Source organism: Eschscholzia californica, unplaced genomic scaffold, assembly GCF_041429995.1.
Source record: "Eschscholzia californica isolate CP2 unplaced genomic scaffold, dmEscCali1.0.p SCAF_1, whole genome shotgun sequence".
NCBI classification, from domain to species: domain Eukaryota; kingdom Viridiplantae; phylum Streptophyta; class Magnoliopsida; order Ranunculales; family Papaveraceae; genus Eschscholzia; species Eschscholzia californica.
This window is the reverse complement of record NW_028238198.1, coordinates 7,671,437-7,696,712: the sequence shown is the minus strand read 5'-3', so window position 1 is coordinate 7,696,712 and position 25,276 is coordinate 7,671,437. Positions and strand designations below refer to the sequence as shown.

Here is a 25,276-nt window from a genome sequence, read left to right as displayed (position 1 = left end):
AACTTTAGCACAGTTTCTAACTAACATAACTAATGAATGCTATCAAATTATCTCTGTCGAGAGAAAACAAAAATCGATAAGCACGTTATAGCAGTTTAGAACCAACACCTTGTAATTTTATATGAACCGTGTTAGAGAGTCAATTCCACTCGGTCACAACCGAGTGGGTCGGTCTCCATTAGTCCTAATTCTATTAGGATTACTAGTCCTAGTTCTATTAGGATTACACTAGATAAAGATAGAGTTTTAGTTTTTCGATTTTACAAGACTCCTAAGTTGTAAACCTATAAATATGTATCTCTATAGACAATGTAATCATCAAGTTGTAAGTGTGAATAAACAAGGTATTTACCTATCTCTCTCTCTCTCACGATCAACTCTCCACCATCATCTTCTTCCCTCGGTTCACCCGAGTATCTCAATCTCTCCCACTCGGTTATAACCGAGAAGTGCCATCATCAACTCTCGGTCATAACCGAGAGTCTCAAGCTGCCAACCTCGGTTATAACCGAGAGTCACTCATCATCTCCCTCGGGTTCAACCGAGAGGTATCCAAGCTATCTCATCCCTCTCGGTTTTCACCCGATCATCTCCTCTATAACTCGACTCAATTCGAGTTATACACACAAAGGTATTTATCGTTTCACATGGTATAAGAGCCTTCAAAATTTTTTTTTCTCTTGAATCATGACTACTCCCGAAGTCTCCGAAACTTCTCAAGTTCATGCAACCACTAATAGTGGACCGTTTGAGGTTCATCACTCGGATTCTCCCACTACTATTATCATCACACCGCTTTTAACCGGTGATAACTATTCCTCATGGTCACGAGGAATGTCAAAAGCCTTACGAGCTAAAGGAAAACTCGGTTTTGTTGATGGAAGCATCGATAAACCTACCGATCCTAACGAACTAGAACAATGGGGACGATGTAACGACCTTGTTTCTAGTTGGCTTATTAATTCGGTTGATCCACCTCTTCGATCATCAATATTATATGATGAGACGGCTTATGATATATGGCATAATCTCTATGACCGTTTTCATCAACGGAATGCTCCCAAGATTTTCCAACTCAAGAGAGCAATTTCTTATCTTAAGCAAGACAATTTCGATGTTTCCACATACTTTACCAAATTCAAGGCTCTTCAAGATGAACTCAACTCTTTGCTAATTACCGAGCCTTATACATGTGGTCATGGTCGCTCCTTGGTTGAACGAACAAATCAAGATAGAGCTATGGAGTTTCTCCAAGGTCTTAATGACCGATTCTCCTCAATACGGAGTCAAATTTTGTTGATTGAACCATTCCCTTCTATTCTTCGAATTCATTCTCTTATTAAACAAGAAGAGGTTCAACAAAACATTGTTTTTCCTATGAATATAGATAACGACGCTGCTGCCCTAGCCGTTGGTTCCAATGAATACAATCAAAATCGGTCTTATGGTTCCGATAAACAAAGACCCAAACGTCAACGACCCTTTTGTGATCATTGTAAACTCCATGGCCATGATATTTCCACATGCTACAAACTCCATGGTTATCCACCAAACTACGGTCAACGTGGAAGACCACGTTCTCGGCAAGATTCGGCCACCAACTTGGTCACACATCAAAACGATGTGGGGGTGCCTACAGCAACATCTCTCACCCCGGAACAATATCAATCGGTTTTGGCATTGTTAGATCAACACAAACAGCCCACAACCTCTCTTCGTCTCAACAAAGATCCACTCGTTAATCTCACCGGTAAGTATACTTCTTCTTCTCACCCTCCTTGAGTTATTAATTCCGGTGCCGCTAAACACATATGTTCGGTTTTATCACGATTTTCTTCTTATTCTCTTGCTCCTCCGGATTTATTTGTTAGATTACCCGATGGATCAAGAGTTAATTCATGCCGAGAGGTATCCAAGCTATCTCACCGCAATGTAATACTTATTCTTAGGGTGCTGCATATCTATTCTTTTTCCTTGCAATGTCATACGCTGTCTAAAACTATTTATTCTTAGGTGGTTATCGTGTTTAGATCACGTCTTGGTTATCGTGTTTAGATCACGTCTTTAGACTTTAATGTAATGTATTGACATCAAGTTCTATTAATATCAAGAAACTCGTTAGGAGAGATATAATTGGATCTGATCCCAATTATTTTTTTAATAATCATATCTACTATACACGTGCTTACTGTTTTGAGATCATCATTTTTTTTTTGTGGGATGGGCATCTTGACAGTAGCTTCTCCTCATTAGATTATATTTTCCTAATTTTTAAATGCATTAGTTGTTATTAAATTGGAATTTTAATAAATGATACTTGTTCATAAAATAGTAGTATAATTCCATTAAGTCCTACAATTTGATCTGCCAGATTGTATTATAACTCATTTGTGTTGTTACCCAATTTTTTTAATCAGAAGGATGGCTTGCTACTCTTGAGTCAAATTTTTGTTTAAAAGTCCATTAAACCATATAATTTGATTTTGATTAGGGATGTATCTTAACTCATGCAGTAAATATTTGGGCTAAACACCAAAAACCTTGCAGTTGCATGTTTGGGAATTGTGATAACACCTGGGCACCAAATTTAATGTGACAATTTCTATCTAAATATTACCAATATTTATAGCAATCTTTATTTATTTTATTACTTTACCTGAAAAGTATTAAATCCATTGAATGAGATAAATGTCACATTAAATTTCCATTTTATAGAGGACGAGGGTGTTTAAGAATAAAAAAAAAATAAGTTTTTTTTTTATTTAAAATGTGATTTTACAATTAAAAAAAAAACAAGTTTCAATATAAGACCCACAAGTATAAAAGGAGAAAATAACTACTTTGATAAGAGTTGTACAGATTCATTATGATATTGTTACAAAAACTCAAGTTAACCCTGGCTCAAAGATGGTGGACTCCGCAATATTTGGTTGTCCAAGTGATCGATAATGTTGACATAAATTCTAAAATCTTAGAGGTACAAGGTTTCATTCCCAGAAGAAGTGGATTCCATGATTGATTGAACTTGAGTTATTAAGATATAAATAAAGTTGTTGGGCTTTAGACTCTAATTTAGTTTGATTTGGGTTGTTAAGTATAAATAATGTAATTTGGTTTTAGGCCACAGTTTAGTTGGGCTTCAGGCCCGTTCTTGTAAGAGTTTAAATTTGGCGCTTATCGTGCTTAGCACATCTTTGATGTATCAATGTCGAAATGATCGAAATATTTCAATTTATATTCCTACCAAAATTTAACTAAGTTCTTGCATCGCCAGGAAAATAAATTTTGAATATCTCAATCGAAATGACAGAAATATTTTCATTTCTATGTCTACCAATATTATCACCGTAATCAAAATTTCATTCCTAAGTTCTAATGCGTTGAGTTAGGTTATGTCCGCAAATAGAAAAATAGAACATATCCAGTGCTTTGCTAGGTAGTTGGCCTATTACTATTTCATGGGAGTTTATTCGAAAATTCTTTATATGATCCTTGAGATGATAGAGAGAAATTGTATATATGTGTTCAATTATTCATTCTTGTCTACATCCAGTTTATTACTTTAATTTGAATTTTGAAATATATTTTCCTTTCAACCCAATTAATCAGTTTTACCCATTTATGCGGGAAATGGCTTCCACTAATTTGTTGGCTATCATATTTTTGGCAAGACTTTTGGTATCTCTCTATTTTCAAATTTTTGGTATTTAATGTTGCTTCCCACCAAATTTTGCTCCTTTAGCTAAACATTCAAAATAGAGATGTGACACTTCCATTGGGAGTATCTTACTCTCCAGAACTAATTCATTAATGGTGTGTTGGATGGCAGAATCATGAATCCGTTCCTTGGGATTCATGATTCCATTTCCATGGATTCATGAATCCAAGTACTCCCTCCGTCCCAAATTAAGAGTCCCATATTGGGAATCCAACTTATTTTCACATTTTCTCTTCTTCCATGTTTACCCTTATTTATTTGATAATTTTTCTTGAACTAATTCAAAGATTACAATTTTTATTCTAGAAATACATGTAACCATATTAATTTCTCACTTGGTTAATCTAAAAAGAGTGGATTTGTTCATTGGAAAATAAATTTTTGTATTGGAAATAATCAAATGTCTTAATTAGCTTAATTAATGCACCACATATTGAAAACATATAAGAAAGGGTATTTATGGAAAAGTAAGGGATTTTATGTGATAAAAAAGGAATGAGACTCTTAATTTGAGACATCCAAAAAAGGAATAGTGGACTCTTAATTTGGGACAGAGGGAGTAATATCTTTTGGCTTGTTTGGCAACTAAAAATCCTATAATTTATTATTATTTTGAGTATTTTTAAACGTTTTTAGAAAAAATATGTTTTTTTGAAAAGAATAATGATTTTGAAAAAAAATAATGATTTTGTAGAAGGAAATATTTTTTTGTTGATTTTAAGTTTGAAATTTAAGTTTATAAATCCAAAATCCTAACAAATCTTACGGGGTAGGATGGGATTTTGGTCCAATACAAATTTTGGAATTAGGAATCCTTAGGATTCAAGAGTCCTAGGATTCTTGGTAGCCAACCAGACCAAGGATTCATGATTCCTATCAAATTCCACTTTTGATAGGAATTCTACTTAGGAATTCTGCAACCAAACACACCATAAATTCTTGTGCTTATGAGTTTCTTTTGTTGAGGTGGTACTTACGAGTTTTGATTTTGGTTATGTAATATTAAGATTCAAAATGCGGACCTATGAATTAACTACTCAAATGGAACCAAAATAGAGTTGGTTCCATCACATACTGTGTATTTGTAGGGTCTCTTTAAAACTTTTTGTTAAGGAGGGGTCTCTTTAAAACTTGTCATTCAAAACATTTTGACCACTAATTATAAAGGTAAGGATTGCCTGGTAGACTGTTAGTAGTGCATCTACTGGCAATACGAAAATATAAGTTTTATCTAATAGAAGGACAAATCAGGATTTATTGAACTTATGTTAATAAAGTAGTTCAGGTGGACTTTAGCCCATTAATTGTAAATCTTGTTATGAAATATAATTTGATTATCATTTTTCTTTTTAACATGGACTCAAGAGTCGTTACATCCTTACATCATTAGATAGCATGATTATACATCATGATTCATGAATATACTAAGGTATAGCTCGTGTCCATATGACACGTATTATAGACACAGTTTGGATGTGGGCATCCTATAAAAAAAAATTGAAGTCTGAGGACGTGTGTTGAGGTGCATAACGGAATACAGTGAGCTTTCTAACTCATTTTCTCTCACTAGTCTCTAACAGTCCTCCCCCTGTTTCTCTCTTTCTACAACCCCACTCAAGTCTTGAGGTAATGATTTTACCAGAAGCTCATTTCACTTCAATGGAATTTTTCATAATTTTGATCTGCAAATTTATCACTTTTTTGTTACTTACCCTGTTATGATTATTTTTCATAGGGTCTGAAAAATCTCACTTTCTTACATTTCTTTAATGTTTTTCTTTTTCTTTCTACCCTTTTCTCTTTATATCTTTATGATGATTTCTTCACTATCAACTTTATGCATTTTTTGTAAAGTAATTTGAACTTTGAATCTGTTTTTCTATTTTAAAATTCTAATTATCGATTTCTCTCTCACCAGATATAGATCTCATCAATTTTATAATAATTTTTTGAATCATAACGTGAGTTCCAGCTAGATTTTAGTGGTGGATCTCACCTTGGTTTCTTCACTCATTTTGTTTTTCTTCTTCCCCAATTTGTTTTTTAAACCCCTCCATCTTTCACTTTCTCTCTCTATGTTGTTGGAGGAACATTTCCTCCTCCAATCCTACTTTCTCTGACCTCCATCTTTTCGAGGTAACTCAATTGTGAATTTCTCTAGTACTAGACTTCAGTTTTTTGGTTTCAAATAAGATACTTGAATTAACTTCACCAAACTATTTTAGTGTTCTTTTTCATGGTAATTTGTAGTAATTCTTCTTAGATCTGTTGATATCTAACTTGGGTTTTCTTATTTTTGAGATTTTTGTAGAATTGAACTTTTTATTAGATAGTATTTGTTGCTAGAGCTTATTGTTTTCATGTTCTTTAAGCAAATTAATGTACTTATTTTGTTCTTCTTGAATTCTTGATATTGTTGAGCTAGGTACATTATGGTTTCAGGATTTGTCAAATTTATGGATTTTGATGCTATATTGTTGTTATGGTATATTAAATTGTTACTCTGAGAGTCAGACTCTTGTAATATTAAAAGATGGGTACTCAATTTTAGTAATTCTCACTCAAAATACGTATACTTTCTCTACTAGTGTGACAAGAACGTTGACAACTAGTGATGTGGAAATCAAAGGATCGGATCAAACTGTGATGTTCGTTTGAACAGCTCCAAATTGATCAATTGTGAAAACTTGCTTTCCGCATCACGACTTGTCAACGTTCTTGTCACACTAGTTGGGAAGTTAGCTTTCCCGATAATTTTTCTTTTTGTTGGACAAATAAAAGTTGTACTAGAATTTGAGGAATTTATTTGCGGATATTATGAGGTTTGAGATCCGCCTACGACAGATCTTGATGTTCTGGCTCTAGAAAGTTTCTAGGTGGGGACACAATGATGGATCCTGATCTGTTTGTCCATGTTTACGCCTTTTAGCATCTCTCACAATGTCACACTAATCTTGGCAATTATGACAATTATGATAATATGATCATCTCTCCTACAGTCCAACATTCCTGGTCAAAACTAATTTAAAATCACAAATTGAGTTAATCTTAAAGCAGATACTATCTCATTAGATATGCTAATTGTCGCGCATGAATAGACTGGATAGTACTAATTTATCTAGTGATGCTATTCTGGCTAGTGGATTTCAGAAATTGAAAATGATTTGAGCTCTGTTGGGGATGATTTCTATAGTATGTAGAGATCATCCCAAAGTAAGATATGGATTAGAAGCTAATCAACTTTTACTTCATATTCCTCTTAAAAAAGTTACTGGTTTGAGTATAAATCTTGCAAGTTCTTCTAACTAACAGAATTCATAAATTTTCATTGCAGTGAAAAGTTGTATCTTCTTCCATCATGTCGGATCTTGAGGCTCCTCTCCGCCCCAAGAGGAAGAAGGTGTGGGTGGACTACTTTGTCAAGTTTCGATGGATCATGGTTATCTTTGTAGTCCTTCCAATCTCTTTCACCCTGTACTTCCTTACCTATCTCGGCGATGTGAAATCTGAGAGGAAGTCCTTTAAGCAACGTCAGAAAGAGCATGACGAAAATGTAAAGAAAGTCGTGGAGCGCCTTAAGAAAAGAAACCCATCCAAAGACGGACTTGTCTGCACAGCTCGGAAACCTTATATTGCTGTAGGGATGCGAAATGTCGACTATAAGAGGGCTCGCCACTTTGAGGTTGATCTCTCAGCTTTCCGTAACGTCCTGGATATTGATAGAGAGAGAATGGTTGCGAGGGTTGAGCCGTTGGTTAACATGGGTCAGATCAGCAGAGTCACAGTTCCTATGAACCTTTCCCTTGCCGTGGTCGCTGAGTTGGATGATCTCACTGTTGGTGGTCTCATCAATGGTTATGGAATTGAAGGGAGTTCCCATTTGTACGGGCTTTTCTCAGACACAGTTGTAGCTTATGAGATTGTTCTTGCAGATGGGAGTTTAGTTCGAGCAACCAAAGACAACGAATACTCTGACCTATTCTACGCAATTCCATGGTCTCAGGGAACATTAGGACTCCTCGTTTCTGCTGAGGTCAAGCTCATAAACATTAAAGAGTACATGAAGCTAACCTACAAACCAGTGATTGGGAGTCTAAAGGAGCTCGCACAAGGTTATATGGACTCTTTTGCACCTAGAGATTTAGATCAGGATAACCCTGAAAAAGTTCCAGATTTTGTTGAGAGCATGATTTATTCTCCTACTGAAGCAGTTTGCATGTCTGGGAGGTATGCTTCGAAGGAAGAGGCAATGAAGAAGGGAAATAAGATTAACAACCAGCGTTGGTGGTTTAAGCAATGGTTCTACCAACATGCACAAGAAGCTCTAAAGAAGGGTGAATTTGTTGAATACATACCTACTAGAGATTACTATCACAGGCACACTAGATGTTTGTATTGGGAAGGGAAGCTCATCCTTCCATTCGGAGACCAGTGGTGGTTCAGATGGACATTGGGATGGTTGATGCCTCCAAAGGTTTCATTGCTCAAAGCCACTCAAGGTGAGGCTATTAGAAATTATTACCATGATATGCACGTGATTCAGGATATGCTCGTTCCATTATACAAGGTCGGGGATGCACTAGAATGGGTTCACCGTGAGATGGAGGTGTGTATCCTTACTCTTATCTTTTTTTTTTTATCTACGTAATATATTTAGTACTACTATAGATATATAAATACAGAAAGTGATGTGCTTTTAGACATTTACTTAATTCTGCTTGTTATTTTATCCAGGTATATCCAATCTGGCTCTGCCCTCACAGACTATACAAGCTCCCCGTAAAAACCATGATATATCCTGAACCTGGATTTGAGCACGAGCATAGACAAGGAGACACAGAGTACGCACAAATGTACACAGACATTGGTGTTTACTACGCACCAGGACCTGTATTGAGAGGTGAAGAATATGATGGAGCAGAAGCTGTTCGTAAATTAGAGAGCTGGTTGATTGAGAACCATAGTTTCCAACCACAATATGCAGTTTCTGAATTGAATGAGAAAGATTTCTGGAGAATGTTTGATGCTACGCTTTATGAAGAATGCCGAAAGAAGTATGGAGCAGTAGGAACTTTCATGAGTGTTTACTACAAGTGTAAGAAAGGGAAGAAGACTGAGAAAGAAGTGCAGGAAGCTGAACAAGCTCATCTTGAGAACTCTTATGCTGAAGCTGATTGATTTTAGTTAGTAGAATCTGGTTTGTAGTATTTGGTTGGTATTGATGAGAAGGCTTTGTTTTTTCTTTCTTTTTTAGGTTGAGAACTGAATTTCCCATGCCCCTTTGGTCATGTTCTTGTTTGCTTCTTCATTTTCATTTGACTCTGAACTATGGGTTGGTTAATGTAGTTTTTGATGTCTTTTAGATAATAGTAATGTCATTTATGGTTTGGACTATATTAGTCCCTCACTCCCTTGACAGTATCTTGTCGATGGCGCCGACCTACTACATGTAGGCCAAGTTAGAATTACAACTTAAGATTATATTCTATATATCAAAGTAATTTAAAACCACATAAACAACAATGGAGACCTCCATCGACACCATTCCTCAAGATAAATGTAGATGCCTCTTTTATGAAACTCACGGAACCAGCTGAAATAGGATGTATTATCCATGATGATGAAGCAAATTTTATCATAGCAGTAGTAGACACTGTCCGTGGACAAAACGCAGAAGAATGTGAAAGTTTAGCTATACACTACGGCATCATTTGGGCTATCCAACTTCAAATCCAACATGTTCATAGCGAGAGCGATAATCAAAATATAATCAATTTCATCAACGATCAGAGTGACAGACTACATTGGCAATCGCAAAAAATCATCTCAACGTCGCTAGCTCTCAGAAATCAATTCACAGACATCATATTCATTATGCTCCCAGGAAATGCAACTCCAAAGCCGATACTCTCGCAAAATGGAGAAAAAAATATGGAATGTAGTACCATCGTTTCTTTCTGCTTTTAATTAGTAGCTTATGTAAGGATGTTGGTTTTTCTTTGCTAATATATCTCATCAAACCAAAAAAAAAGTAATCTAAAATGTAAGTAAATGTCCACTAACCTTCTCGCAATCATCGTGTGGATTCTCCCCCAGCTCTCCACCTCATATTATGCCCGTCCACTTGCCTCGCAAAATCCCAAATCGAGACATATAGCCAGGTAGGATAGAGAAATGCTTTTAACTCTCCCTTAATCTTGTTGATGTATAATGGTTGCTTGTGGAATCCATGGGAAAACTTTGGGCACATAATGAATGAAAATAGCAACCACTGATTGCCCCCTGGTCTGGCATATACCCTAGGTCTAAGGTTCGATCTTATGGAAGTAGAAATCCAAGATTATTGAACTTGGATATAAATAAAAGCCACCACTTTGGGGAAAGCAGAAATGTTTCCAGTGAAGACGGCGGGAAGCAAAAAAAATAAAACCTAACACGCACCTTAACGTCGTCGGCAGAAAGTCGCCGACCGGGTGTTGTCGGCGACGGCTGCCGACATCATCATCTTCCCTCTCTCTCCCCTTTCTCTCTATCTCTCCTTTCTCTCTTTCTCCTTTCTCTCTATCTTCTATTTTTCTCTTTCTTCTTTTTTGCTTTCTTTCTTCTCTCCATCTCCGGCGAAGGGGCTCCTCCCCTTCGCCGGAGATGGAGAGCAGGAGAAAAAAAACGTCGCCGGAGAAGATGGTGGAAGTCGCCGGAGAAGATTGAAATCGTCGGAGATGGTGGTGGTAGGGGAAAGGAAGAAAAATTTAAAAAAGATTTGGTTGTTTGGAGGAAATAAAAAAAAGTCAAATTTTTTTTGTTTCCATCCAAAACTTTAAACCCCGAAAAGTTTCTTTATTTCCCCGTAACACCCACCTAAATAAAGTAGTTTATGTAAGCTTTAAGTCATTTAATTCGTCATGCTAACGTTGTATATCAGTGTCTTGTAACGACTGGCGTTGATCGTTGTCGATTTCTCATAAAAAAAAATGAATGGAAATATAAGTGGATCGATTGTACTTGGTAACTCTATCAATCCCTATAACCGTGATGGCCTCACGTGCGAAAATGCCCCTTCTTCACAATACCTGAAAACTGAGGAACATAGAGCGAAGCTAAAACCCTAGTTTCATTTCAAGCTTTCAAAACTCTCATCAATGGCGGCATTTCTTAGAAACCGTAATAATATCCATCTTACTCGAAGTCTCTTCTCTACTATTTCCGCAACTACAGCAGAAAAACCCTCGATCTCTTCATTCCGAAAGGTAAAATCATCTCTCAAACATGAATCTAATCCTGAAAAACTCGCTGAAATCTTCCAAAACTCATCAAATTTCTCTCGTTTCTCTCGTGACCGAGCTTTATTTGATCGTTCCGTTGAAAAACTATCTAAACTTCAACGATTTGATCTCATCGAACAAATATTCGAGTACCAGAAATCATCACCTGTTCGTAAATCAGAAGGTTTCTGGATTCGAATCATGATGCTGTATTCAAAAACCAAAATGGTTGATCAAGCTGTTAGTATATTCAATCAAATGGAAGATTTTGGAATCAAACGAACTGAGAAATCACTTTCTGCACTTCTCAGTGTTTTCTTGGAAAATCGTCAATTTGATAAGATTTTGGAATCAATGAAATCGATTCCTGGGAAAATCGGTGTGAAACCTGGAATTGTTTCCTATAATATTGTTCTGAAAGCTTCAGTTTCAGGTATGAATGAAAAAGATGCAAAATTGTTGCTTGAGAAATTAGAGAGAGAAAATGGGGTTAAACCTGATATCAATTCTTATAATATACTCTTACGTTTTCATTCAAATGATCAAATTAAGCTTGATGAAATAGTATCTTGAGAACTCTTATGCTGAAGCTGATTGATTTTAGTTAGTAGAATCTGGTTTGAAGTATTTGGTTGGTATTGATGAGAGGGCTTTGTTTTTTCTTTCTTTTTTAGGTTGAGAACTGAATTTCCCATGCCCCTTTGGTCATGTTCTTGTTTGCTTCTTCATTTTCATTTGACTCTGAACTATGGGTTGGTTAATGTAGTTTTTGTTGTCTTTTAGATAATAGTAATGTCATTTATGGTTTGGACTATATTAGTCCCTCACTCCCTTGACAGTATCTTGTCGATGGCGCCGACCTACTACATGTAGGCCAAGTTAGAATTACAACTTAAGATTATATTCTATATATCAAAGTAATCTAAAATATAAGTAAATGTCCACTAACCTTCTAGCAATCATCGTGTGGATTCTCCCCCAACTATTGAATAGAATTTGGCAAATTCTCGCATAAAAATGAGCCAATATCTAAAGCGTATTCGCCCTTTATCTCTCTTGATTGATTGGTTGAAGAAAATCCAGCTCTCCACCTCATATTATGCCCGTCCACTCTCCTCGCTAAATCCGGGAAAACTTTGGACACATAATGAATGAAAATGCCAACAACTGATTGTCTCCTGGTCAGTGCATATACTCTAGGTCTGAGGTTCGGTCTGAAGTGGAAATCCAAGAATATTGGACTTGGATATAAATAAAGTAGTTTATGTAGGCTTTAAGTCATTTAATTCGTCATGCTAACGTTGTATATTAATGTCTTGTAACGACTAGCGTTGATCGTTGTCGATTTCTCAAAAAAAAATGAATGAAAATATAAGTGGATCGATTGTACTTGGTAACCCTATCAATCCCTATAACCGTGATAGCCTCACGTGCGAAAATGCCCCTTCTTCACAATACCTGAAAACTGAGGATCATAGAGCGAAGCTAAAACCCTAGTTTCATTTCAAGCTTTCAAAACTCTCATCAATGGCGGCATTTCTTAGAAACCGTAATATCCATCTTACTCGAAGTCTCTTTTCTACTCTCTCCGCAACTACAGCAGAAAAACCCTCGATCTCTTCATTCCGAAAGGTAAAATCATCTCTCAAACATGAATCTAATCCTGAAAAACTCGCTGAAATCTTCCAAAACTCATCAAATTTCTCTCGTTTCTCTCGTGACCGAGCTTTATTTGATCGTTCCGTTGAAAAACTATCTAAACTTCAACGATTTGATCTCATCGAACAAATATTCGAGTACCAGAAATCATCACCTGTTCGTAAATCAGAGGGCTTCTGGATTCGAATCATGATGCTGTATTCAAAATCCAGAATGGTTGATCAAGCTGTTAGTATATTCAATCAAATGGAAGATTTTGGAATCAAAAGAACTGAGAAATCACTTTCTGCACTTTTCAGTGTTTTCTTGGAAAATCGTCAATTTGATAAGATTTTGGAATCAATGAAATCGATTCCTGGGAAAATCGGTGTGAAACCAGGAATTGTTTCGTATAATATTGTTCTGAAAGCTTCAGTTTCAGGTATGAATGAAAAAGATGCAAAATTGTTGCTTGAGAAATTAGAGAGAGAAAATGGGGTTAAACCTGATATCAATTCTTATAATATACTCTTACGTTTTCATTCAAATGATCAAATTAAGTTTGATGAGATAGTTAAGAAAATTTCTCTGCTAAAATTAGAACCTAATTTAGTTACTTATAATCTTAGAATTTCATCTCTTTTTAGTAAGGGAGATTCAATTGAGGCTAAGAAATTGTTTGATGAAATGGTTGGTAAGGGAATTAAACCAAATTTATCTACTTTCAATACTTTAATTGAAGGGTTTAGTAAGTTAGGAGATTTCGAGTGGGCGAAAAAGATTTTTGAGAGTATGGGTGAGGGTGAGAACTCTGTTTCTCCAAATTCTGATACATACTTTGCTATGATAAGTAATTTGGTTGAGAGGGAAATGTTTGATTCGGCGTTAGATATTTGTAAGAAGAGTTTCAAGAAGCATTTTATTCTTCCATTTGAGACCATGGAAGCTCTGGTTAATGGGTTAGTGAAGATATCTAAAGTTGATGAGGCTAAGGAGATTATTGAGAAGATGAAGAAGAGGCTAAAAGGAAGTGCTATCGATTCATGGGCGAATGTTGAAAGTCGTCTTTCTTTGTCTTAAATCATAATTTACTGCCACTTGATCAAAAGGTATGTTCCTTTCGATCTGTTCAAAATTCATATACCATCTTGAAGTTCAATTTCTGACTATAACATTTATTAATTATTTGATTCTCTACTTAGAACTATCAATGCATTTTTACTTGAATCATTTTTGTGCATCTTATCAGTTATTAAGTTCCAATTTTTGTCATGGCATACAATATAATGTTAAAATTTTCTTTGGGACGAATGTCAATAGAATCGCAGTTCTCATTGTCATATTGTTTTCTTTTTGGTGCAATTAAGTTCTTGATGCTATAGAAATGATTGTATAATTCTCTATGAATAACAGTTCAGGTAATACAATAAAAGTTGTGAACTTTTTTCCTTCGTAAAAAACTGTAGAGAAATGTGACGCCCCAAGCCTTAGCAGTTATTGATACTGTCCCGTTTTAGACACCCAGGTCTAAGCCCAATAGGTGCGAGGTTTTGTTCTTGGCGGAGGCTCCACAAGCCCACCTAAAAGGCCTCGTCATTGACAAAGACACACGATTCACCCAGCCCATCAGAGTAAGCAGCGACACTGGGAACCCCCCACATGTATGATTTTTCTCCTCACTTAGGCACCACTCACCGTAGTGTGAGGTATTGTTCCACAATGGAGGCCTTGCCACATCTTTGATATTTGGGGAAGGTTTTGATTTTGTAAAAATTAGTACGTAACCTCATAAACAATCGTGGGTATACATATGCATCTTAGCTGATCTTATTCCTTACTCTCCATTAAACTTGCATTTTAAAGCATCTTCTTACATGGAAAATAAATTCTGTTTTGGTCTTTTGGTCTGTTAACAACAAGGCAAATGGTATTTAATTTACTACTTGTGATCTGATTAGATGGTCGGCCTAGATAAACCTTTTAAACGAACCCCATATGTTGGTGTTTTGATCAATCGTTTTATACAATAGATACCTAAGAAGTCAAGAAAGATAGTTATCATGCCATAAAATCACGGGGTAAACAACTAGTATTCTTGCTACCGCTGTGTATTTTTGCGAAAGTGGGAGGACTCCATAACCCTAATTGTAGAGCAATAGAACCATCAGCAAGTGATGATAGATTATCCAATGCTGGTAATCAACAACTTCCCCATACCAATAGTGGTTTTCTACCTTACTCCGAGAACGTTCTTGAGATGTCTATCGGTCTTAACACTAACAGAAAGTCCAGCATTAGTATAGATCATAAGCATCATTTAACATTTATATATGTCGGTTGATTTGTTAATCTTCATTTTCCGGCTGAAAAACAGAAGTGCAGAAGTTTGGATAACACAGTATCTCCACTTCAGAGCAAGACAATTATAAGTAGTGCGAAGGAGAATGAAGTACGACATCACCGAGACGTGGCATATTGATGTTCTGTTGAAAGACATGTTGATGAAACTCTGTTTTGAAAGCTTAAACTTTATGTCCGTTTGAGGTTACTGAATTTTTGTAGCAAATTTTGGGTTTGTGAACATGCTAGTTTTGAGCCATGTTACAGATGTGATAACTTTTGACTCGTAGAATGTAGAAGTTTATAATTGTCAGATTGCCATTTTGTCATGAAATAGGAAATGCTGACGGTAAACAAAGTTGGACTGAAAGACATCTTCGAACTGTCATAAACATCCTATTGATGAAGCCACTACGGAAATGGGATTGGTGGTCTCTAAATTTTGTACTTATAATTACATACTTGATGAGTTTGGTCCGTCTAGGGAGTAAAATTCTGTAGGTATGTTTGAGTCTTCTCTGGCCAAGTGGTTTTGGGCGTCACTATTTTCAAAAGCTAGCTCGAGAAGCGAGTGTGCAAGGCTATTCTTTCACCCTCCGATTCTTTCACCCTCCGACGATGGACCAGAAAGACTTTGATAAACTTAGGTTCTAGCACCCAATCAATGTGGGATTATTCCAACATCTCAATTCCCACCCAGGCAAATGGGTGAAAATACTCACAGGCCAGATTATTGTTATTCTTGTTCTTCCGATAAGATGTTTCAAAGGCCCCTAACTTTTACCATCTGAGATATGAAATTTTACCATCCCTATATAGCCAGTCTTCTTTCAACAAAAAAAAAAAAAATATATAGCCAGTCTTTCCTAAACTGCCCTAATCTTGGACGTTGGTTGGATGATGGGAGTGTAACCCAAGTGTACGATATCCAGCCGTTTAGAAACAATGCCACCCGAATTAAAATCTTCCTCCAAATTCTTCTATTTGAGTTCAACTGCCATTTGTGGTTTATGATGAACTCTGCAAATATGTTGGAAATTTGGCATTAAATGATTTCAACTAACTTCCACTCTGCATGTCTCTCCTTATTAGAAAACCAAAAATGTCTAAATTTGGATCATCTCAAGCAAATTCACGCCACTTTCATCAAAAATTCTCTCTCAAATCCCACCTTCTTCATACCCAAGTTCCTTCATTTCATCTCCATCAATCCCTACTCTTGTTACGACATCTCTTACATTTTCTCTCTCTTCAATCAAATTCCACAAGTACCCGAACCTTATTTTTGGAACAAAATGATCAAAGATATTTCCACCTCCATTTCTCAACCAGAGATACCCTTTACTCTCTTCTCTAAAATGCGACATCAAGGTGTAATACCCGATCCTTATACTTATTCTTTAGTTCTTAAGGTCTTGTCTAAGTCGAAATCCAAAACCCAAAACCCTAATCAAGTTCATGCTCAATCAATCAAGTTTGGGTTCTCTTCTGATTCTTTTGTTCAGAATTCTTTATTGTCTGCTTACTTGAACCAAGGTCATTTGGGGTCTGCATATCAGTTGTTTGAAGGAATTCCTCAGAGAGATTCTGTTTCTTGGACAACCATGATTGATGGGTATGTTAAGAACAATCAACCCAAGCAAGCATTAGATTGTTTTATTAAAATGAGATTAATGAATGTTGAAGTTGATGAAGTCACCATTGTTAGTGTTCTCTCTGCCGCCGGTATGTTGGTACTTCCCTGGTTTGGAAGATGGATTCATGGATTTTACATAGAATCTGGGAGAGTGAAATGGGATGTATATGTTGGTTCTGCCCTTCTAAATTTCTATGCAAAATGTGGGTATTGTGATGAAGCTCATAAGATTCTTCATGAAATGCCTGTTAAAAATGTAGTTTCGTGGAGTTCTTTGATTTCTGGTTACTTAAATTGTGGTAGGGTTAAGGAAGCATTAGATGTCTTTCAAGATATGCTTGTTGAGAAAGTGAAGCCTAATGAAGCTACCTTATCAAGTGTTCTAACTGCCTGTGCTCAATTAGGAGCATTAGATCAAGGAAGATGGGTCCATACTTACATAGAAAAGAATAACTTAGATATGAATTCTATAGTTGGAACAGCACTAATAGATATGTATGCAAAATGTGGTTCTATTTTCGAAGCTTTCGGCGTTTTTCAGGAGCTACCGAAGAAGGATGTTTATCCTTGGACTGCTATGATCAATGGGTTGTCAGTGAATGGTCATAGTTCGAGCTCGTTGATAATTTTCGCTCAAATGCTAGTGCATGGTGTCCAACCCAATAAAGTAACATTTATAGGCATTTTGTGTGCTTGTTCTCATGGTGGTTTGGTAGATGAGGGACATAAATTTTTTTCTTCAATGAATCGAATTTATGGTATTGAACCTAATATAGATCATTATGGTTGTATGGTTGATATTCTTGGGCGAGCCGGGTATTTGAACGAAGCTCTGAATTTGATTGAAAACATGCCAATAGAACCTAGTGAAGGTGTTTGGGGAGCTCTATTTGGTGCATGTATGATTCATAAGGATTTCAATCTCGGTGAAAAAGTTGGACAACATCTAATCATGCTTCAACCAGATCGAAGCGGTCGGTATATGCTTCTTGCTAACTTGTATTCTGACTGTGAAAAGTGGGAAGATGCAGCAAGAGTAAGAAAGATGATGAAGGAGAAAGGGGTGGAGAAGATAGCAGGTTGTAGCTCCGTAGAGATTGATGGTTCTATTCATGAATTTATAGCATGGGATAAATCTCATTTTCAATCCAAGGGTATTTATATGATGTTAGATGTAGTTAACCTTCACTCGAAACTCATAGGATATGAACTGAACAACTCCGACCCAGAATTCAGTTGAAAACTATACAGGTTTTTGACAAAGATACTATATCTGCAATATATGTCCATGTGAGTCATTGTTTCATAAATATTAGCAATTGGTTTTAGGGCCAATAGAGTTATCTCAAGAATTAAGTTACTGGAAATCTTGGTCGTCGCAAGCACTAGGCTGAAGCACGAATCTAGGTTAAAGGCGACTTGACATGTCTAGAGAAAACGGGCATTGATGGATTTCTTCACATTTTTTCTTCATCCTCAACTTTCTTTCACATATTGTAAGAATTCTCTATTGTCTCGATTTTATAGCGGGAGGAGGACCCACTCTTCTAGTGGTTCGGTTCTTAGCTCAGCTAGTCACGGTATTTGGTCAGAGTTTCATGATGTCGAGAAGTGGCTACAGTAATAGAGACTTGAGGGGGGACCAGTGAAGGCACTCCGACTCTCAGTGCAGTGCACAAGTATAAGATTACTTCTTGACGCTACTGTAATAGAAATTTGAAGGGTACCTGTGGCTGTGAAGACACTCCGACTCTTAAGTCAGTTCAGTCCCCAAGTGTAAGAAATCAATGGAGTTGTAAAGATTTGATTCAGATCACTTACTAAATAATAGACCGTGGGATGGTAGTACAGACTACAGAGAAAGAATCACGCATTATGATCGTATTTTTTGTCCGTAACAACTCCAATTAAGAAATTAGATCTTTTATGTGATCTAGTAGTCTGTGTAACCATCATTCTCTCGGGTAAAGCAAAGCTTAAAGTGTCGAGCGCACTTCTGCAAACCTCCGTGCTCTCTTTATAGTCAGAGCGGGGTCAGGAGCAAAGCTTGCCCATATCCACCTCTCCACATGCTTCTATGTTCTAACGGAGCTGTAGGTGACGTCCTTACAATATCTCAGGTTGGACTTAGGGGGCAGTGTTGATTGGAGTCCACCTCTCTTTCTATCAGAGGACATTATCTCTGGCCTCTCTAAGTTAGAACTGAAATCTGTCTCGGAGTCTGCGTGTTTGGTTGCATCTCCATGAGTACAACAGAGAATCACATAACACAGATGGATCTTTAAAAAACATATGGGGCGTTTGATCTATTTCTAAGTCAATCCACATGTTTATTTATACCTCTGGCTCATCTAAATGGGTCATCCTAAATCTATTTGATTTTAAACAAAATCAAATTCAGACGAATCAGACCATGGAAGAAAAACAAACACCCACTGTAGGAACCGTATTAACATGAGTATGAGACAACACTTTCCTGATTAGTATGAGACAACGCTTTCCTGATTGTTTCAGATTCATTGAGCATAGATAATAAGGTTTAGATTAATAAACTTATCTTCTTAAGTCAGGTTCTGTTTACAGCCACTAACGATAGAAAAAGCGAGCAATCATGTATCCTCTACAAAAGTAAAATAACTTGCTTTCAATACTTCTTCCAACTTCACTCCACCTCTCTTCCCATCAAAATTTATGTCCACAATAAAGTCATCAACATGAATCTAGGTTCATAATTCCCTTCCTTCCCTCTCTCCTCAATTCCCCTGCCATGAAAATGAGCCGTTTCGGCATAAAACTGCCAGACAGATTACTCGGGTTAGAATTGGTTCGACCCGATTGGTATTTCAGAAAGGGTATTTCAGAAAAGCAGACGTATCATTCAGATACCCTAGATTTCAACCAACCCATTATGTCCTTCATAATGGCTTCCTTTTCTGGTTCAAAGAGAAGATCATGTAATAATCCTTCATAGATTTTGAGAGCCTTATCACTTGAGGAAGCTTCTTCATAGAGCTTTTTGGAACCTCTTGGGTCAGTTACGCCATCTGCTGAGCCATGAAGAACAAGAAACGGGACATTCAATTTGTTCATGTTTTGCTGTAAGTAAGCTGAGATACAGAGGATCTCGTATCCTGTTCGGACTCTGATTGAACCAGTGTACACCAGTGGGTCTGAATATTTGGCAACTAATGCCTCTGGGTCTCGAGAAACAGTCAACCCGTTCTTATTGGCAGCAGTGAATTGGTATTTTGGTAATAGATAGGAGAAGATTGGAGCAATTATCTGCATAAATACAAGGACAATTGATTAGGCCTACCCAGCTAGAGAAGTTATTAAACTAATTCTGATAGTATTAGGTGGTGTTGACGAGATGATGTGGCTAGGTCTAACATGACAACAAAAATTGCTTGCTGTTCTCCGTCTCCGCAATGGTGAAATGGCATATTACTTCAACTTACATGTCATATAGTAAAAGAACAAGAATAATATAGCATTATTAAATATGAAAACTGTAACTCTCCTATTGATGTGAATAAGATCGGAACCTTACACCAAAGATTGGATGAGAAGGTTGAACTCCCACTGCTGGTGAAGTCAGCACCACACCAGATATAAGCTTTTCGATCTTTGGGTCCAGAACCGCCTATAGTTATCCATTAAAATAAACATAAGGTTAAATTTATTAGCTTTGACAAGTCTTAAGGTTTTTCACATAGGTATGGGAGTTACCTTCAGGATGATAGCACCACCTGTTGAGTGTCCGAAACAAAAACATGGTAACCCGGGATTATCGGTTGACACCTTCTCAATAAAAGCTTTCTGTAAATTGTAAAGGAGAAACAAGTTTTAATTCAGTTATTATGTATATGTAGAACTCTTTCGGAATACACATTATGTCAGATAAATAACATACCAGGTCATTGACGGCATCATCAAGGGAATGAACATATCCGTGAAGCCCATCACTTCCTCCGTGACCTAATGAAAAATTGGATTTAACAAGTCAGAAGAAATAAGGTCACTTAACCTGGATCTTAAAATTCAGATACAATATCCTTATTAGTTATACTTCTATTATGTTAGCATAGGGCCCTCTCACATGGCACTGCAAACCGATTCCCATGGCCACGGATTGCCACATCACCCAATACCCTTTTTAGACCATACCAACATTCTAAACTTGTATAATAATGATAATAGAACTTATAACAAAGGGTCAATTTAATGACAATTGATGTTAACAATATTTAAGACCATCTATGTCTGCCCTGATTAGCATGGGCTAAAAACTCTACACCACCAGTATAAATGATAAAGTTAAGTAAAATGAGAATTTCCATATCACCTCAGTGAGATTGATACCTAGATTGCGTAACATGAAAATGTGCATCCGTCAGTCGGAGGTCAGTCATGAGACCTGCTTTTATTCGTATGCAAAACAATATTCCAGGATTTAACCAATAAAAAGAAGTGTTTCACAACATACCACACAGAGAAGTTACACGAAATAGCAAAAAGGAAGAAAATGAACTTCGTATCTACATCATTGCACAAGAATGAAAATCTAATAATGCTGTGAAGTGCACAAGTAGATTCATACTATATATTCTAATGTGGCTAGGTTTGAACCTACACTACCATATGGAAGGTCGGAACACTATGTTTACACCTTATCGAGTAAGAAGCAAGTCCCAAAATGCTTCAAATTTTCTCTTTAAGTATTCAAGAAAAAGAAATGATCATAGAAATCCCTGCCATTATTAAAATTTTCTGAAAGGCAGTTAACTATCTTTCTTGTAATTTTCATATAGAGATCCGGATAGAATATTCTGAAAGACTTTCTCCATAAGAAAGAAGTGTCAATCTGGATGCTACGCTTTTGCCCAATACTTTGGTGGATAGACTCTAACTTAAGTTGATTCCTAACTCGTATCTCATACCGTGACATAAGAGGTTTGCTCGAGGGAGGTTTGTGCGGACATGCACTTTAAAGAAACATTTCTAAGTCTCATTTAGGTTGATGATTTGGAAAACAGTAGTTTTATGGGTACTACAAATAGGAGCTCTGCTTCATAAAACAAAATTAAGTTTGCATTGATGTAACTCGATATTACCGAGGAGAGTGTGAATCTGTAAGGTTAAATAGACTAACTAAGATGTTGACTCAGTGACACATTGAGGTCACCAACAAACTCAATTGTAATGTAATCTTTCCATTATTCCTTTTTTCTGTTTTCCTGAAAAAGAAGCACAATTTTGTTCTTTTTCCTCAGTACTACCAAGGCATAGTTTTTCATGATTATTTGGTTCCCAAAGTGGAGAGCAATTGCATACACCGATATAAAACAAAAAGACGATGAACATAAACCAAATGCACAAGTTGATTAAAAGTGTAAAAGAAATTAAAACCTAACATGATCGAGTTGATGATTGAATATGTGTTAGTGGGTATGCGCGCGAGTCTATGTGAGTGTGTTACTACATTGGAGAAGCATAATGCGTAATTCAACTAAATGCGGATGAAATGTCAATGGAAGAACAAATAGAAAGCTTAAAGTCACAAAAAACCTAACACAAATAAATGTAAGAAAAAATGGCAAAAACCTACCAGTCCAATCCATCCCATAGACTTTAAATCCAATAGAAATAAGTTGCTTCGCGAAATCGCTGTACCTCCCACTGTTCCATATCAAATGTTCTCAGCAATTTGTCAACTTATAGAATCAATTAGATTATAAATACATAAGCTCGTTTTTCTCACCTGTGTTCATTTAGGCCGTGTAGAATAACCATTAAAGCCCTGTATGAGAATTAATAATCATTAGAACTAACAATTATTGATAGAGTATATGGAAGAATCAGTTGGAATAAGATGAAATCAACAAAAATTAGGTCACCTGATCTTAACCGACACCGGCTTCCACAATTGGGTAAACAGAGTATCACCTCTACTGGTAACAAACAGAGACACTTCTCTAACCGACCTAGAATCATCATCTTCTTGACTCGCTCTTTTAATGGCGAGCGCTCGTCTTCTCACTACATCATGATCCTCGAAAACCTTCACATTACTTCTCCGATTACTTACAGGAGAAGAAACTCGTTGAATCTGAGCTTTCCGATGACAAATCAGAATTTCCTGTTTCTCATCTTTAGGTTTTTCAATCATCGACGACATTGAGGATGACGACGATGATGATGAAGAACAACGTTTCTTTACCCTAAATGGAAAGAGCAATAACATAACAAACGCATTGATCAACATTACCAAACGCTTCAATGTTCTAAATGATAAAATCGATTTTACAAGTCCGCTTGCGCCTGATGTTAGGAGTAGCGAAGTCGACGACGATGACGTATCTTTTACCTTCGTTGTTGATTCCATTACCATCGATCTTAATCTTCTTCTCAAAACCTAGTAAATCGATCAAAATTTCTTCTTCTCTGTTTCTTCCGTTGAATTTTTTTTTTTTTTTGATTGAAAAACAAGATCTAATTGAGGAGTATATTTTTTGGCGATTCAAATGAGATTGAAAATTGTAAAACCAAAGAAAAAAATGAATCGCAAAGAGTGAAATTGAATTTACAAATTGAATAACAGAAGAGAATCGTTCAATTTTTTTAGCTAAATTTAGAGGCTAAAAATTTGGAAGGAAAGAAGAAGTTTTATCACTAATAATAGATAACGAAAAGCTTTTTGACAAGATAAGGGTTTCCCTTCACGAGAAATGAAAATTGTTTCTTACTACTTCAATGAAAGCAAGCAAATGTTGGTTGAAATAGCAAACGTTGGCAAGACGCCAGAACTTTCTTTCTCTCACTACTTTGATTTTCTCTCTCTCTCTCTAACTATTAGTCTGACACGTGTTATTAATAAATTGGATTTACACGTGTTGCATATGCGACGACGGCGTTGCGTCGCGTATTTGACACGTTCTCGGATTTCAGAGGCTGAAGGTTGGCCCTAGTTTTTCTGGATTGTGGGTACAGATCGGTGGGCAATTTTGAAGAAGGTAGTGGTGGGCCAATTTTGTTGGCCCATTGGGTCCTATAAAATATATCTGAGACCATTTATTGTTAAAGCATTTGAGACCACTAGTCTGCCATGCATTTTTGGTGCAATAGTTGGATGTCTCTTTTTTCTTTTTCTTTTTTTTGTTGAAGTTAGTTGGATGTCTCTTGTTATAGCATTTGAGACCACTCAGTCTGGCACTCTTTGGTGGAGTAGTTGGATATCTCTTCTTAATCTGTCGATGAAGTCTTTTTTTTTTATCTCTTCATAATCTATTGATTAAGTCTTTTTTTTTTTTGTTGCAAGCTATCGATAGAATTTTGGTGGAATAAATTTATCTCGATAGCTAATGTCATCTAACAACATTTCGAATCTTAGACAAACAAAAAAGCAATTCGGACCACTAGGCGTACCCCACCCTACTCGGCTCAAACATTTTATACAACACCTAGAGTGAATTTGTTGTAACTAAAAGTACTGAGTTTATCAAAATACCGAATTCTTAGATTAAGTCAATTTCTTTTATATTTTTGTTTTTGTTTTTATCTTTGGTTGCAAGAAGTCAATTTCTTTTAGTTAGAGAATGATATGCTAGCCTTATCCTTTTCTTTTGAGTTAATTGCTATTTGGTCCCCTATTTTGTGACCAGTTTCAAATATGACCTCTAAATTTCTGAAAATTCAAATATGGTCCCATATTTTTAAGTTAATGCCTTAACTACCCTTCCTTTAAATTCTTTTTCAAAATTAAAAATAAAATCTTAATTCCACCTCATTTCCCTCTCCACCACACATCTCTCTCCATGTCAACTCTCTCTCTCTCCACATCACCTCTCTCTCCAACTCACTCCTCTCTTTCTCCAACTCACCTTCATCTTCTCCGATTAAAGTCGCCGGCGGGAAAAAATTTCGGCCGGCGACCTCCAAAAAAAAAAACTTTTTTTCTCTCATCTCTCTCTCTCAAAAAACTCCGGGGAAGGGAAACCCCCTTCGCCGGAGTTTATAGAGAGAGAGAGATGAGAGAAAAAAAAATTTGGAGGTCGCCGGCCGGAAAATTTTCCGGCCGACGACTTTAATCGGAGAAGATGAAGGTGAGTTGGAGAGAGAGAGAGAGTTGACATGGAGAGAGATGTGTGGTGGAGAGGGAAATGAGGTGGAATTAAGATTTTGTTTTTATATTTTAATTTTGAAAAAGGATTTAAAGGAAGGGTAGTTAGGACAATTACATCAAAAAAGGGAATCATATTTGAATTTACAGAAATTTGGAGACCATATTTGAAGCTGGTCACAAAGTAGGGGGTCAAATAGGAATTAACTCTTTTTTTTGTTGAAGGATGGTATGCTAGCTTTATCCTTAACTATATAAATTATAGGTATATAAGACGTTGCATTGGCATGATCATCTATTTATTGAACTTAGTTCAACAAAAAAAAAAAATCTATTTATTGAACTTGGATGAAATAAAGTAGGAGTATGAATAAATCAACGTATCCTTAACAAAAAAAAAAAAAAAAGAATAAATCAACGTTAGCCTGGTAGGGTGGTATTAAGTATCTTTACATGATTTTAGAGGCTAAAATATCATTAATGATGACAGTTATAGTACTTATTCAATTCATCATGCATCTACTGTAATATTTTCACGATGTATCTATGTCATGTAATAACTT

The 25,276-nt window shown here is 36.3% G+C and overlaps 5 protein-coding genes across 7 annotated transcripts; 4 read left to right on the top strand and 1 right to left on the bottom strand.

The window, feature by feature from the left end:
- Positions 1–5,197: 5,197 nt before the first annotated feature.
- LOC147563744 (delta(24)-sterol reductase) lies at positions 5,198–11,764 on the top strand. Of its 3 annotated transcripts, none has more exons than XM_086640253.1 (4): positions 5,198–5,344; positions 7,053–8,324; positions 8,453–8,905; positions 11,589–11,764. In XM_086640253.1, the coding sequence occupies exons 2-3, from the start codon at positions 7,077–7,079 to the stop codon at positions 8,894–8,896; spliced, it is 1,692 nt and encodes a 563-aa protein (XP_086496379.1). In that variant the 5' UTR covers positions 5,198–5,344; positions 7,053–7,076; the 3' UTR covers positions 8,897–8,905; positions 11,589–11,764. The 3 variants fall into 3 exon arrangements, with proteins under 3 accessions (XP_086496379.1, XP_086496365.1, XP_086496372.1); XM_086640246.1 differs by having other exon boundaries at positions 5,342–5,854; XM_086640239.1 differs by lacking the exon at positions 11,589–11,764 and having other exon boundaries at positions 5,231–5,854; positions 8,453–9,112.
- On the top strand, positions 10,762–11,679 carry LOC147563745 (small ribosomal subunit protein mS78 (rPPR3a)-like). Its single transcript, XM_086640273.1, has one exon. It carries the CDS (start codon positions 10,858–10,860, stop codon positions 11,551–11,553), a length of 696 nt encoding a protein of 231 aa, XP_086496399.1. The 5' UTR covers positions 10,762–10,857; the 3' UTR covers positions 11,554–11,679.
- Positions 11,765–12,462: 698 nt separating the features above from the next.
- Positions 12,463–18,530, top strand: LOC147563742 (Pentatricopeptide repeat (PPR) superfamily protein). The gene is made up of 2 exons (XM_086640260.1): positions 12,463–13,727; positions 14,993–18,530. The coding sequence occupies exon 2, from the start codon at positions 16,008–16,010 to the stop codon at positions 17,832–17,834; it is 1,827 nt and encodes a 608-aa protein (XP_086496386.1). The 5' UTR covers positions 12,463–13,727; positions 14,993–16,007; the 3' UTR covers positions 17,835–18,530.
- LOC147563743 (small ribosomal subunit protein mL103 (rPPR7)-like) lies at positions 12,508–13,698 on the top strand. The gene has a single exon (XM_086658539.1). It carries the CDS (start codon positions 12,508–12,510, stop codon positions 13,696–13,698), a length of 1,191 nt encoding a protein of 396 aa, XP_086514665.1.
- A 583-nt stretch (positions 18,531–19,113) lies between the features above and the next one.
- On the bottom strand, positions 19,114–23,441 carry LOC147563741 (uncharacterized). Its single transcript, XM_086640263.1, has 7 exons — positions 22,492–23,441; positions 22,356–22,394; positions 22,203–22,273; positions 20,508–20,572; positions 20,324–20,413; positions 20,145–20,237; positions 19,114–19,876 (listed from the first exon to the last, which is right to left on the bottom strand). The coding sequence occupies exons 1-7, from the start codon at positions 22,983–22,985 to the stop codon at positions 19,469–19,471; spliced, it is 1,260 nt and encodes a 419-aa protein (XP_086496389.1). The 5' UTR covers positions 22,986–23,441; the 3' UTR covers positions 19,114–19,468.
- Positions 23,442–25,276: the final 1,835 nt, after the last annotated feature.

Bases quoted from the DNA above. Each gene is read 5' to 3' on its own strand.
- LOC147563744 (XM_086640253.1), top strand. From the start codon at position 7,077: ATGTCGGATCTTGAGGCTCCTCTCCGCCCCAAGAGGAAGAAGGTGTGG. The intron at 8,325-8,452 runs GTGTGTATCCTT...TATTTTATCCAG, and splicing joins GGGTTCACCGTGAGATGGAG to GTATATCCAATCTGGCTCTG.
- LOC147563742 (XM_086640260.1), top strand. From the start codon at position 16,008: ATGATTTCAACTAACTTCCACTCTGCATGTCTCTCCTTATTAGAAAAC.
- LOC147563743 (XM_086658539.1), top strand. From the start codon at position 12,508: ATGGCGGCATTTCTTAGAAACCGTAATATCCATCTTACTCGAAGTCTC.
- LOC147563741 (XM_086640263.1), bottom strand. From the start codon at position 22,985: ATGGTAATGGAATCAACAACGAAGGTAAAAGATACGTCATCGTCGTCG. The intron at 22,274-22,355 runs GTGAGAAAAACG...GATATGGAACAG, and splicing joins CACGGCCTAAATGAACACAG to TGGGAGGTACAGCGATTTCG. The intron at 19,877-20,144 runs GTAAGGTTCCGA...GTATTTATGCAG, and splicing joins CTTCTCATCCAATCTTTGGT to ATAATTGCTCCAATCTTCTC.
- LOC147563745 (XM_086640273.1), top strand. From the start codon at position 10,858: ATGGCGGCATTTCTTAGAAACCGTAATAATATCCATCTTACTCGAAGT.